General features: G+C 57.8%; 2 protein-coding genes across 4 annotated transcripts in view; one reads left to right on the forward strand and one right to left on the reverse strand.

Moving 5' to 3' along the window:
* The first annotated feature begins 329 nt into the window (after positions 1–329).
* NR1D1 (nuclear receptor subfamily 1 group D member 1) lies at positions 330–8,294 on the forward strand. Of its 3 annotated transcripts, none has more exons than XM_004041750.4 (8): positions 330–1,019; positions 3,686–4,024; positions 4,310–4,398; positions 4,502–4,646; positions 5,003–5,646; positions 5,970–6,155; positions 6,965–7,175; positions 7,805–8,294. In XM_004041750.4, exons 1-8 carry the CDS (start codon positions 989–991, stop codon positions 8,002–8,004), a joined length of 1,845 nt encoding a protein of 614 aa, XP_004041798.1. In that variant the 5' UTR covers positions 330–988; the 3' UTR covers positions 8,005–8,294. The 3 variants fall into 3 exon arrangements, with proteins under 3 accessions (XP_004041798.1, XP_055244197.1, XP_018882437.1); XM_055388222.2 differs by lacking the exon at positions 330–1,019 and adding an exon at positions 2,027–2,049; XM_019026892.4 differs by lacking the exon at positions 330–1,019 and adding an exon at positions 2,398–2,538.
* Positions 8,295–8,437: 143 nt separating this feature from the next.
* THRA (thyroid hormone receptor alpha) overlaps positions 8,438–12,555 on the reverse strand; it is a 29,809-nt gene continuing 25,691 nt past the window's right edge. The window contains exon 9 of the mRNA XM_019026893.4: positions 8,438–11,882. Coding sequence (XP_018882438.1) covers positions 11,632–11,882 — 251 coding nt within the window. The 3' untranslated portion in view covers positions 8,438–11,631. The remainder of the gene's footprint in view (positions 11,883–12,555) is intronic.

Consider the following 12,555-nt stretch of genomic DNA (forward strand, 5'->3'; position numbering starts at 1 on the left):
CTCCCGGTCACCAGTAACCTCAGGACGAGGTCAGTCCTGCAATCACGTGAAGCCCTCACGTTTGCAAGGTTTGCAGAAAGGGCCTCTTAGCTTTGATCTCCCAGACAGCAGCCAAGCTTGCCAGTCCCTCCCCAGAAATTCACATGCCCCTGCCATACAGGCTTTCTAAACACGCCACCCTGACTCTTCAGCGCACCCCACCCCACCCCACTCTCAGCTCCTCCCAGGTCCCGGCAAGCGCTTTGCCAGGCAGAAAGGGGAAAGGCACGCAGTCCGCCCACTTTGTCGGTGGACTACAAATCCCGACAGTCTTGTTGCGCAGGCGCACAGAGCTCAACGTGCCGGCTGTTGGAAAAGTGTGTCACTGGGGCACGAGGCGCTCCCTGGGATCACATGGTACCTGCTCCAGTGCCGCGTGCGGCCCGGGAACCCTGGGCTGCTGGCGCCTGCGCAGAGCCCTCTGTCCCAGGGAAAGGCTCGGGCAAAAGGCGGCTGAGATTGGCAGAGTGAAATATTACTGCCGAGGGAAGGTAGCAGGGCACACGTCTCGCCTCTTTGCGACTCGGTGCCCCGTTTCTCCCCATCACCTACTTACTTCCTGGTTGCAACCTCTCTTCCTCTGGGACTTTTGCACCGGGAGCTCCAGATTCGCTACCCCGCAGCGCTGCGGAGCCAGCAGGCAGAGGCACCCCGTACACTGCAGAGACCCGACCCTCCTTGCTACCTTCTAGCCAGAACTACTGCAGGCTGATTCCCCCTACACACTCTCTCTGCTCTTCCCATGCAAAGCAGAACTCCGTTGCCTCAACGTCCAACCTTTCTGCAGGGCTGCAGTCCGGCCACCCCAAGACCTTGCTGCAGGGTGCTTCGGATCCTGATCGTGAGTCGCGGGGTCCACTCCCCGCCTTTAGCCAGTGCCCAGGGGGCAACAGCGGCTCTAGTTTGAGTCAAGGTCCAGTTTGAATGACCGCTCTCAGCTGGTGAAGACATGACGACCCTGGACTCCAACAACAACACAGGTACTGAGATTCCTTTACTATCATCTTTTCCCTGTCACTGTTTCCCCACCTCCATCTACGCCTTATAACAAGAGGAACTTTGTAAGGGACTGGGGAGTCCCTCGGCCCGGAGATTTGCTAATATGCTGCGGGGCTTTAGTGTGGGACTTCCAGAGCGGCTTGTTCGGGCTGGAAATGCTCTCAGAAACGCCCCATCACCACCCCTCAGAGTCCCAAAGCTCCCTTGAGCCTCGAATCCCGGGGCAGGAGGAAATGGAGAGAAGGTACGGGTGGTGAAGCGAAGAATTTAGGGGGACTGGGAGCTTTGGAACAGTGCCCCGAAACGGCCCCATCTGTCCACTACCTGCAGCTGTAGTATGCCTGGCCTCAGAAAACGGACCCCCTCCCCTCTTGTCTTCCCCCTCCTCTAGTTCCTGCAGGCGCGAGGGAATCTGAGAAGCAGTGGCGCGATGGGGTTCAGGGAAGGAGGGGCTGGGAGAATCGTTCGGATCTCATTGGGGAATCCTCAGTGACAGGAGGGAGCGACACTTGAGGAGTCCAGAGCGTGGTGCCCGGCCCGAGGGAGGGCACCTACAGGGCTCCGGCCGCCGGGAGGGCTCACATGGCTCTAGAGCCGGGCCCACGTGCTGCGTTTGTTTTCATTCAGCAGAAGCCGTGGCCGCCACCCCATTGGTCGTTGCCTCCCGGCCTCGTTACATAATGAGCTCCGCCCCCCCGGTCGCCCCGGCAACGCGTGTTCCCTTCTCTCCTCCCCTAGGTTGTCCCGGCCCTGCTATCGTTCGGGGTCCAGCCCACGACCTGGTGGCCGGGGAGGGGCGGGGAGGAGGCGGGGCGACTGCTCTCGATTGACGGGAAGCGAGGAGGGCGGGGCCTCGAGTTCCGGGGTTCCTCGTTGGGGAGCCACGTGCGAGAGGCACACGTGGAGCAGGGACGTGAGGCCGGCTGAGGGCCCAGCTCCCGCCCTGCCCCGCCCCGCCGAGATCTGGGTGAAGCTGGGCTGACTCACCGCCCCCGCCTGCCTCCTTTTCCGGTCCGCCTGCCCGGCCCCCTCCCCCCATCACCAAAACAAAGTAACATGGAGCCATTCCTGACCTTTCATGGCCTTCTGTTTTACACTCCCTAAAGAGACCTCACCCCTAACCACCCTTCTCACTCCTTTCCACTTCACTCTTATTTGCACCTACTTCACCGTACTGCATTTAGACTCAGCTTCCCCACATTACAAATTCCTGTTCCCCAAGCTTCTCTTTCCTTAGTTCTGCGAGCCTTGTCTTACCCCCATCTCCACCAGACAAGCTGCAGTTTGCCTACTAAGGGCTCCCCAAAGCAACTGCACCCCACAATCATAGCTGAAATGATACTGTCCTCTCTTTTTTTCTCACAGAAAGGAAAACTGAGACCCAAAGAGGGGAGTTGATGTCCTCTAGGTCACAAAATAAGTTGGTAGTGATGGGTCTAGACCTAGACCTAGACTCTTGAGTATGCTCCTCACTTCCACGTTGGAAGCCTCTGCATGAAGGTCTCACTCCTTTTTGGGGGATGGGTGAACTAGGTCAACTTCATTTACTGCCAACTAAGGATTCCATCCCCCACCTCAGCCCTGAAACCGGGGGAGCTGATCTGTTGTGCAACTGTTTTCCAAGGAGCTGGGTTCACCCTGACCAACCTTGAGCTATTTTAGGGCCGCCCTGCCCAGTTTAGTGTGTGTCAGTGGGTGAGCAAGACATGTGCCTCTGCAGACACAGTGGCATGGCATGTGTTACCTCACACGTGTCCTGGGATCCTCCCTTCTCCCACCCCGCCCATGGCAGACCAATCTAGGTGCTTGGCAGAGGTGTGGCAGGCAGGTCACCTTTTTCTCCTGCTAATACCACGGGAGCACAGCCACCTCATTGGCAATGTAACCAGAGGGTCAAAGTCCCTGAATGGCCAGAGAGCCAAGGTCATTGTTACCAGGCTGAGATCTGAAGGGGGAATTTTAGAGCCCCAGGCTGGACAGTTTGTACTTCCACCTCCTGCAACTCGCACCTCGAAGTCCTTTTTGGACAAAGAGATAGACTCCACTGTGGCTCACTCTCTTAAGAGGCCAGGGGAACCAGGCTGGGCAGATTCCTTCCCTTCAGTTCCTTCAGAGAATATATGTCCCCGACTGGGGGGAATGTGACTGTCTTACTTTTGTAAACCCTCCATTCTCTTTACTGTTGGCTGCCTATCTCTCCATGGTCCATGGTCTCATTCCTGGAATGGTCTTAGTGTTAAAATCAGCAGCTGGGTTTTTGTTTTTGGAGGACTGGGCACTTTGAATGGTGCTCAGCTGCCCATCCCATCCCCATATCTTCAACTGACCACTAAGTCATTAGCTGCAGTCGATATTCCCAAGGAAGGCATCTAAGGAAGGGGGGCACATATGCGAGATGCCACAGGGGTCATGCCTCACACTGAAAGCAGAAGCTGAAGGTGGCGTGCAAAGGGTCGTAGGTGTTGCCTGGCCATGCCATGTCTACTGTGTGTTGGGGAATTGCTTATTAACTCCAAGATTAGGGGCTCCACATGGTGAACTGAGTGGCCAGCAATGTTTTGGGCAGACAGCTGGGGATGAGCACAGTGGCACCCTAGGTCCGGAGACATGGCGGCTGACACCCCCTTCCCTTTTGTTCTCTCTCCAGGTGGCGTCATCACCTACATTGGCTCCAGTGGCTCCTCCCCAAGCCGCACCAGCCCTGAATCCCTCTATAGTGACAACTCCAATGGCAGCTTCCAGTCCCTGACCCAAGGCTGTCCCACCTACTTCCCACCATCCCCCACTGGCTCCCTCACCCAAGACCCGGCTCGCTCCTTCGGGAGCATTCCACCCAGCCTGAGTGATGACGGCTCCCCTTCTTCCTCATCTTCCTCGTCGTCATCCTCCTCCTCCTTCTATAATGGGAGCCCCCCTGGGAGTCTACAAGTGGCCATGGAGGACAGCAGCCGAGTGTCCCCCAGCAAGAGCACCAGCAACATCACCAGTGAGTACCTTTCCAGCTGATTCGGGGGAAGGGAAGCAGGCCAGGACCAGATTGGGAATGGGTTTTTATGTGACACCAGTCTTGCCAGGGCCTATTCTGGCTTCAGGGATTTCTCCTAGAGTGGCACCAGCCCCTCTTCAGCCCAGTTTTGTCACTCCAGTGCCCCTCAACACTGGAGTTCCTCCTTAGCTTTTCCCTCCCTGGATCTCCGGCCCAGAAAGCCTCCACACCTGTGGCCACTCAGCCTGGCCTCTCCTGCTCACCTGCTGCCCGTCTCTTCCACAGAGCTGAATGGCATGGTGTTACTGTGTAAAGTGTGTGGGGACGTTGCCTCGGGCTTCCACTATGGTGTGCACGCCTGCGAGGGCTGCAAGGTGAGGCGGACTGGGGGTAAGGGCAGGGGCAGGTGGCCCCCTCCCCCTGGACACAGAGGCCCAGCCATGATGGAGGTGGTCACTAACCACCCCTGCCCTCCAGGGCTTTTTCCGTCGGAGCATCCAGCAGAACATCCAGTACAAAAGGTGTCTGAAGAATGAGAACTGCTCCATCGTCCGCATCAATCGCAACCGCTGCCAGCAATGTCGCTTCAAGAAGTGTCTCTCTGTGGGCATGTCTCGAGACGGTGAGGCAGCATCCCCACATCCTCCCCCTTTCTTCTGCCCAAAGTTTCTGAATTAATCCTTCCCTTTAAAAAAGTCACAAATGGAGACACATCATACTGTGAATCACATGTGCACAGGGGATGTCCATCCTTCATTTGCTTGGGTCAACATATACTTCTATCCCATTGGTCCCTCGGGTCACCTCCTACCAGCAATCCCTCCTAGGGAAACCCCCTTGATGGGTGGGGCCTTGCTGGTTTTAGTTTTGATGTGAAACCCCAAGCCTTCAGGGCCTTGCCCTTTCAGGAGGAAGGAAGGAAGAGAAGCACGTGAGCGTGGTTGAGAACTTCCTGATGCTGTTCTCATCCTGTTGCAGCTGTGCGTTTTGGGCGCATCCCCAAACGAGAGAAGCAGCGGATGCTTGCTGAGATGCAGAGTGCCATGAACCTGGCCAACAACCAGTTGAGCAGCCAGTGCCCGCTGGAGACTTCACCCACCCAGCACCCCACCCCAGGCCCCATGGGCCCCTCGCCACCCCCTGCTCCGGTCCCCTCACCCCTGGTGGGCTTCTCCCAGTTTCCACAACAGCTGACGCCTCCCAGATCCCCAAGCCCTGAGCCCACAGTGGAGGATGTGATATCCCAGGTGGCCCGGGCCCATCGAGAGATCTTCACCTACGCCCATGACAAGCTGGGCAGCTCACCTGGCAACTTCAATGCCAACCATGCATCAGGTAGCCCTCCAGCCACCACCCCACATCGCTGGGAAAATCAGGGCTGCCCACCTGCCCCCAATGACAACAACACCTTGGCTGCCCAGCGTCATAACGAGGCCCTAAATGGTCTGCGCCAGGCTCCCTCCTCCTACCCTCCCACCTGGCCTCCTGGCCCTGCACACCACAGCTGCCACCAGTCCAACAGCAACGGGCACCGTCTATGCCCCACCCACGTGTATGCAGCCCCAGAAGGCAAGGCACCTGCCAACAATCCCCGGCAGGGCAACTCAAAGAATGTTCTGCTGGTAAGGGCATGGGGGCGGGCGAGTGCGTTAAGAAGGTTGGTGGGGCCTGGCATAATGGACTTAGTGTAGGGCAGCTGGGGGTTCCTGGAGGCTGAGTGTGGGGATAGCATCTTCCCAGGAGAAAATGTCTTGCCTTGCAGTCTGGGCTCTGCCTGGGAATCCCTGATCTCCACCTGGCACCTAATTGCTACTTTATCTGAAAGACCCATCCTTCAGGGCCACAGCCCCTAGCCCAGGCAGAATCTGGGGTCCAGCTCTGCTTGGGGCGTCCATCTGACCCAGCCTGGCTGACACTCCCCTCCTTCAATCCTTTCCTCCCCCAGGCATGTCCTATGAACATGTACCCGCATGGACGCAGCGGGCGAACGGTGCAGGAGATCTGGGAGGATTTCTCCATGAGCTTCACGCCCGCTGTGCGGGAGGTGGTAGAGTTTGCCAAACACATCCCGGGCTTCCGTGACCTTTCTCAGCATGACCAAGTCACCCTGCTTAAGGCTGGCACCTTTGAGGTGAGTGACCGTTTATGCTTCTGGTTTTTTTTTTTGAGACAGAGTTTTGCTTGTCGCCCAGGCTGGAGTGCAATGGTGCGATCTCCACTCACTGCAACCTCCACCTCCTGGGTTCAAGCAATTCTCCTACCTCAGCCTTCCAAGTAGCTGGGATTACAGGTTCCCGCCACCACGCTTGGCTAATTTTTATATTTTTAGTAGAGACAGGGTTTCGCCATGTTGGCCAGGCTGGTCTCAAACTCCTGACCCCAGGTGATCTGCCCGCCTCGGACTCCCAAAGTATTGGGATTACAGGCGTGAGCCATTGCACCCAGACGCTTCCTGCTTTTGACCTTGGGAAGGATCCAACAGAAAGCCCTGCTGTCTGGGGTGGGCAGGACCTCTGAAAGGTTTTGGAACCCAGTATCTTTGTCCTTATAGCCTGATTGGTGAAAGGGGCTGAGCGGCTCCTGCTGCTTCCTCTTGATGGCTGGGACTTCTGTCATCTCAGCTGGAATTTAATCACAACCCATTACACTGAAATAATGCCTTGGGTGCACTGCTGCCCCCATTCTAGATAAGAGCAGATTAACTTTGGTGAATGCCTTGCCCAAGGTCACAGGTAGTGACAAAGCTGACACTCAGATTCAGGCTTATTGGATCCCAAAGCCATCCTTCCACCTAGACTCCCTCATTGCCCATTCAGAAACAACCCCCACTCTACTGAGAAATCGAAGGCAGCACCGCTAAGCCCTCTGGCAAACTACAGGGGCGATTTGGTCAGTGCTCCTCCCACCACACCCAGGATGACTGTTCCCCTTCCCTCCTAGGTGCTGATGGTGCGCTTTGCTTCATTGTTCAACGTGAAGGACCAGACAGTGATGTTCCTAAGCCGCACCACCTACAGCCTGCAGGAGCTTGGTGCCATGGGCATGGGAGACCTGCTCAGTGCCATGTTCGACTTCAGCGAGAAGCTCAACTCCCTGGCGCTTACCGAGGAGGAGCTGGGCCTCTTCACCGCGGTGGTGCTTGTCTCTGCAGGTAGGTCAGGCTCTCGCCTGACCCGGGGGAGGAGGCAGACGCAGTTCAATTCAACACACCTTTTATGGAGTACCTACTCTATGCCAGGCCCTGCACCGGGCACTGGGGATACAGACATGATTCAGACACAGTCTAGCTTGGGAAACAGACTCATGCCCGACTAATTATAAAACAGTGAGATAAGTGTCACAGTAGAATCATGAACCAAGGAAGCACAGACAACTATTTCTGCCTGGGGGAGCTGGGGAAGGAGGTGACACTTGAGTTGGGGCCTCAAAGGACAAGTAAGATGTTGCCAGGCAGAGAAAGGGGGAAGGGCATCCCAGGCAGAGGGAACTACACAGCAAAAAGCAAGGGAGTCTGGCCATGTTTGGCCTGCTGAGGAAGGGAAGGTGGTCTTACGGGATGGGAGGTGACCAGCCCTGCTGAGCCCACGCTCCCAGCTTTCAGGCACCTCCTGCTCTTGGGGCAGAGGCCTGGGAGAAGGTATGGCACTCCTTCTCCTTCCCCATCGGCCTTCTGGGGGGCTTCAGGGAGAGGCTGCATTGCCTGCCAGGTCCTCGCAGACCTCCGGTTCCTCCTCAGAGGAGCTCGGGGAGTCCGCCTCACTGCTGTCGTCTTCCCCACAGACCGCTCGGGCATGGAGAATTCCGCTTCGGTGGAGCAGCTCCAGGAGACGCTGCTGCGGGCTCTTCGGGCTCTGGTGCTGAAGAACCGGCCCTTGGAGACTTCCCGCTTCACCAAGCTGCTGCTCAAGCTGCCGGACCTGCGGACCCTGAACAACATGCATTCCGAGAAGCTGCTGTCCTTCCGGGTGGACGCCCAGTGACCCGCCCGGCCGGCCTTCTGCCGCTGCCCCCTTGTACAGAATCGAACTCTGCACTTCTCTCTCCTTTACGAGACGAAAAGGAAAAGCAAACCAGAATCTTATTTATATTGTTATAAAATATTCCAAGATGAGCCTCTGGCCCCCTGAGCCTTCTTGTAAATACCTGCCTCCCTCCCCCATCACCGAACTTCCCCTCCTCCCCTATTTAAACCACTCTCTCTCCCCCACAACCCTCCCCTGGCCCTCTGATTTGTTCTGTTCCTGTCTCAAATCCAATAGTTCACAGCTGAGCTGGCTTCTGTGGTGTGTGCTCGTTTGGGGGGTGGGGTGGAAATACTGCCAAGGCTGGGGGGGCCACCTCTCCATCTGGTCAGTTTGTGGGGTGGGTACTCTGCCAGCAGATGGGAGGATATAGGGAAACAGCACACAAGTCTAAGGGGGGTGCCCAAGGGGGTTATTTTCATCATATATTTATTACATAAATATATAGTAAAATAGACGAGCAACAATTACCATAAAAATATCTTTCTTTAAAATCCTGACCCAAAACACAACGGGGTGAAAAATCGCACATAACAGACATACTGATTGTCAACGTGGGGCAGGAGTAGGAGCCCCTCAAGTCACCCCTGCCGGTCCCACCCCTCCCTGGGGAAGAGACCTACCTCCTTCCCTGTTTCTGGCCACAACCCCCCTCCCCCCAGCCCAGCACCAGCTTCTCATACATTCAGTAGCGCCTCTGGGCAGTGTCCCCCTCCCCCCCGCCCAGGAGTTCCCAGGGCAGGAGTTACTGTCCTTATGGACGGTGTCTCTCTCACAACGCCCTGCCCTCTCCCAGCCCTGCAGACCCGCCACCAGGAGAAGGGGTAGGGGCTCCTCCCCCACCCTCCCCAAGTCTGAGCAGGGAGGAGGCTGGATGAGGTATGTGTGTTATGAGTGATGGGAGGGGCAATACTGAGATGGAGAGGCGGGTGGTGGGGGCGGGGTAGTGGTCATGGCTCTGGCACCCCCTTGTCCTGGCCTGGCCCCCTCGTCCTATTCCCAGCAACCCGTCCTCCCACCGATACTGCACCTGCTGCTCCACCCTGCCTGCCCTAGTGCCCCGGGCCAATACTGGGGGAGGCATGCTGAGCACCCACATCAAGGCCATCCCCCTCATTAGCACCAATGGCCCCCAGGAGAGGGCCCTGTCCCCCACTTCCACAGCAGGGACTGGGACAGCTGCCGCTCTAGAGCAGGTGCGTGGCACTCCTGAGTCGCCCTGGCTCCTCCCCTACCATGTGTACTCACTCACACATTCACGCAGAGGAACGCACACATACACCCCACATAACCGAGGGGGAAGGGAGGGGTCCGGGGAAGATGGGATCACAGCTCATATGATTGGGGAGGGTGGGGGAGTCCCAAGTGCCTATAAGAGGCTAAGGCTCTTCAAGGCCTTTTCTCTGCCGTGTCCATGGCTGAGAATGGGGATGGAGGGGTTGGGTTGGGGATGGAGGGATGGGGAAGACAGCAGACAGGTCAGGAATTCCACTGGGCCCCCAGGCGTGGTAGGAAGGTACAAGAGGGCCTACCCATGGGACTGGAGTAATACAGGATTCAGTACTCCAGGAGAGAGAGAGAGGATAGAGACAAAGACAGCGTGGGCAGCCCGAGGCCCCGGCAGGGTGGGACAGGCACATGCACAGGTGACAGCGGGTGCTCCTCCAGGCCCCCCACCCCTGTTGGAACACCTGAACGATTGGGGAAGGACAGTGCCCTGACGGGCAGCATAGCATTGCCTTCCCATGTCCGTGTGTGCATGTCCGTGTGTGTGTGTGTGTGTATGTGTGTGTGTGTAGGGGGCTGTGGCAGGCTGAGGGTCAGGGTGGGGTGGCAGGTTCCCCACTGCTTAAGACATTTTTGCCCCAATAGTGCAAAGCGCAGGAAGCCCTGGCACCCTTCCCCCCACCCCCTGCCCCAATCCCCATGGCTTCCGGGGGCATCTGTGTCCACCCATCCATCCCTGCCGACATGCAGCCCTGAGCCCAGCACCCTCTGGTCTGCTCTGTCCCACCCCACCTCCTGCTCCCATGGGAGGACCACCTCCTCTCTCCCTCTCTCCCCTGAGGAGTGGGCAGCAGCCACAGGGAGGGGGAGGAGGACAGCTCACCCAAGTGCAGACCAACAGAGCACCCTCACCAGGAGGGCGAGAGGGGCTCAAGCCAAAGTCCCTGAATTAGAGAAAAGAAGAGGGGAAGGGGTCCTGGGGCAGAGGGGCAGCTGGCCAAAAGAGCTTTAAAGAAAAAGGAGCACCGACCACCCCTCCCCTGGGGCCCCAACTAAGTGTCACTTATCTAAACACCCCCATTCTGGTACCTGCCCGCCCAGAGTTAGTGCAGTGAGTAGGAGCAGGGGAGGAGGGCAGAGGTTAGAGAGAGCCCAGAATACAGATGGGAAACAGGGAAACAGAGTGCTAAAGGGGTGGAGGGTTCTGGGAGACGCTCACGCACAGCCCTCCTACCCCCCGCCCCTACCCCCGCCCCCACCAATGCAGCAGCATCCGGTTTCTAGCTAATACTGCAGGATATGAGGAGGGTAGGAGTTGGAGCCACAGTTTTTCCTGGGTGGGTGCCAAGGTGTGGAAGGAGGAGGTGGATGGGGAGAGGCCCCTAGGGCTGGGCACTTAAAGGGGAGCTGTGTGGGCAGCAGGGCAGGCTGGTGAGGGGCCAGCTGGCATCCAGCATGAGAGGTAGATGGAACTCAGCGGGCACGAGTGGCAGAAAGCAGAGGACATACTAGGGTTGGGGGGTGCCAAAGGGGCACAGAGGGCGGGGTATGGCAAGGGGGGTGGCCAGGACCCTGTTGTGTTAACTCACAGCTCTGATCGGCAGCCCTACCCTTGGGGCTCTGGTGTGGGGGCATTTCTCTCTGATGTGGGGGAAGAAGGGGCAGCTCGCAAAGTGCATGGGTTGGTAAAGGGGGGGGTCCTCCCCTCTGGTCAGCCTCAGTTAATAACTTAATATCATCTCTCTCTATCGCTCGCTCTCTCTTTTTTGTATTTTTCTCTCTGTCTAGTTTTTCTTCATTTGTCTTCTCCCCTTGCTTGGTTTCCAAAGTGCAGTTAGAATGACTATAAATTTTAACCTCCAGAGGAGGAGCCAAGCCAAGCCGTTCTTTGCACCCAGGCATCTGGGGAAGTAGAGAGGCCCTCAGCCTGGAGGGGAGACCTAGGCCAAGGAACTGGGTGGGGGCTCTCTCTCATGTGTGTGTAGGGGGTGAGTTGAGGGCATCTTCCCCCAGCCCACATTCCTCCTTCCCCTACGGTCAAGGTGGCTTGTCCCTTCTCAATCCTCCCGCCCTTCCCCTACCTTCTGAGAGGATGGGGTCCTGGGAACTGCAGGACACGGCTCCCCCAGCCTCCCACACTGTCCTTTCCATAGCAAGTTCATTTGTTTGCCCTGTCCCAGGGCTGGAGGTCTGAGGAGGGACCTGGGCAGTGCGGGTGTGTGTGTGGGAGCTGAATCTATCCAAGGACGAGAGGAAGGAGAGAAGGGGTGTGGGGGGGTCTCCCTCAGCCCCCAGCTCTGCCCCTTCTCTCCAGGCTCCTCCCCACCAGCTCCGCACACCCTCTGGCCGCCTGAGGCTTTAGACTTCCTGATCCTCAAAGACCTCGAGGAAGAGTGGGGGGAAGAGTTCGGTGGGGCACTCGACTTTCATGTGGAGGAAGCGGCTGGCGTGGCAGGCCCCGATCATGCGGAGGTCAGTCACCTTCATCAGCAGCTTGGGCCAGAAGTGCGGAATGTTGTGTTTGCGGTGGTTGACGTAGTGCTCGAACGCCAGCAGGTACGCCTCCTGACTCTTCTCGATCTTGTCCACACACAGCAGGCCCGAGCGGTCTGTGAGGGAAGAGGGGCGTGAGGGGCGAGGGGCTGGCCGAAGGCCTGGAGATGGGGAGGGTGAGGTGTGGGAGCGTGGGAAGAAAGGACTAGAGGGGAGATAGAGGCAGAGAGGCTGGGGGAGGGGAGGGGAGAAGCTCCCCCTGAGGGACGTGGACAGGAGAAGCACAGGGAGAGGGAGGCAGCTGGGAAGTGGAGAGGGGCAGGGGGGTACTGGGGGGAGGGGGCAATGCAAGGAGGACAGAGGGACAGGCCGGGGGCTGGGGGAGAGAGAGGAGCCTTGGAGTGGGGAGGACTGAGGTTGGTGGTCAGAGAGGCGGGGTGCAGATGGGGTTAGGGAGGGGACTGAGGGGTAAGAGATGGGACTGGGAGACAGAGGAGGGATGAGGGGATGGAAGGTGGCTGAGAACAAAGTGGGGAGTGGGGAACAAAGGGGAATGTGAGTGACAGAGGGACAGGGCAGTGAGAAGGAAGGAGACAAAGACAGGAAAAGGCACAGAGCAGGGATGGGGAGGCAAGGGATGGGCCTGGGGAACGAGTGAGAAGTGGGTGACAGAGCAAGGAACAGGGGATAGGGGATGGCCCAGGTGACAGAGAGGTAGCCCAGAAGAAGATTCAGGAGGGAGTTGAGCAACAGGCCCAGGGTCCAGCCAATCTCTGGGACCCCCGGAAG

The sequence above is a fragment of the Gorilla gorilla genome, chromosome 4 (genome assembly GCF_029281585.2).
Source record: "Gorilla gorilla gorilla isolate KB3781 chromosome 4, NHGRI_mGorGor1-v2.1_pri, whole genome shotgun sequence".
NCBI classification, from domain to species: Eukaryota; Metazoa; Chordata; class Mammalia; order Primates; family Hominidae; genus Gorilla; species Gorilla gorilla.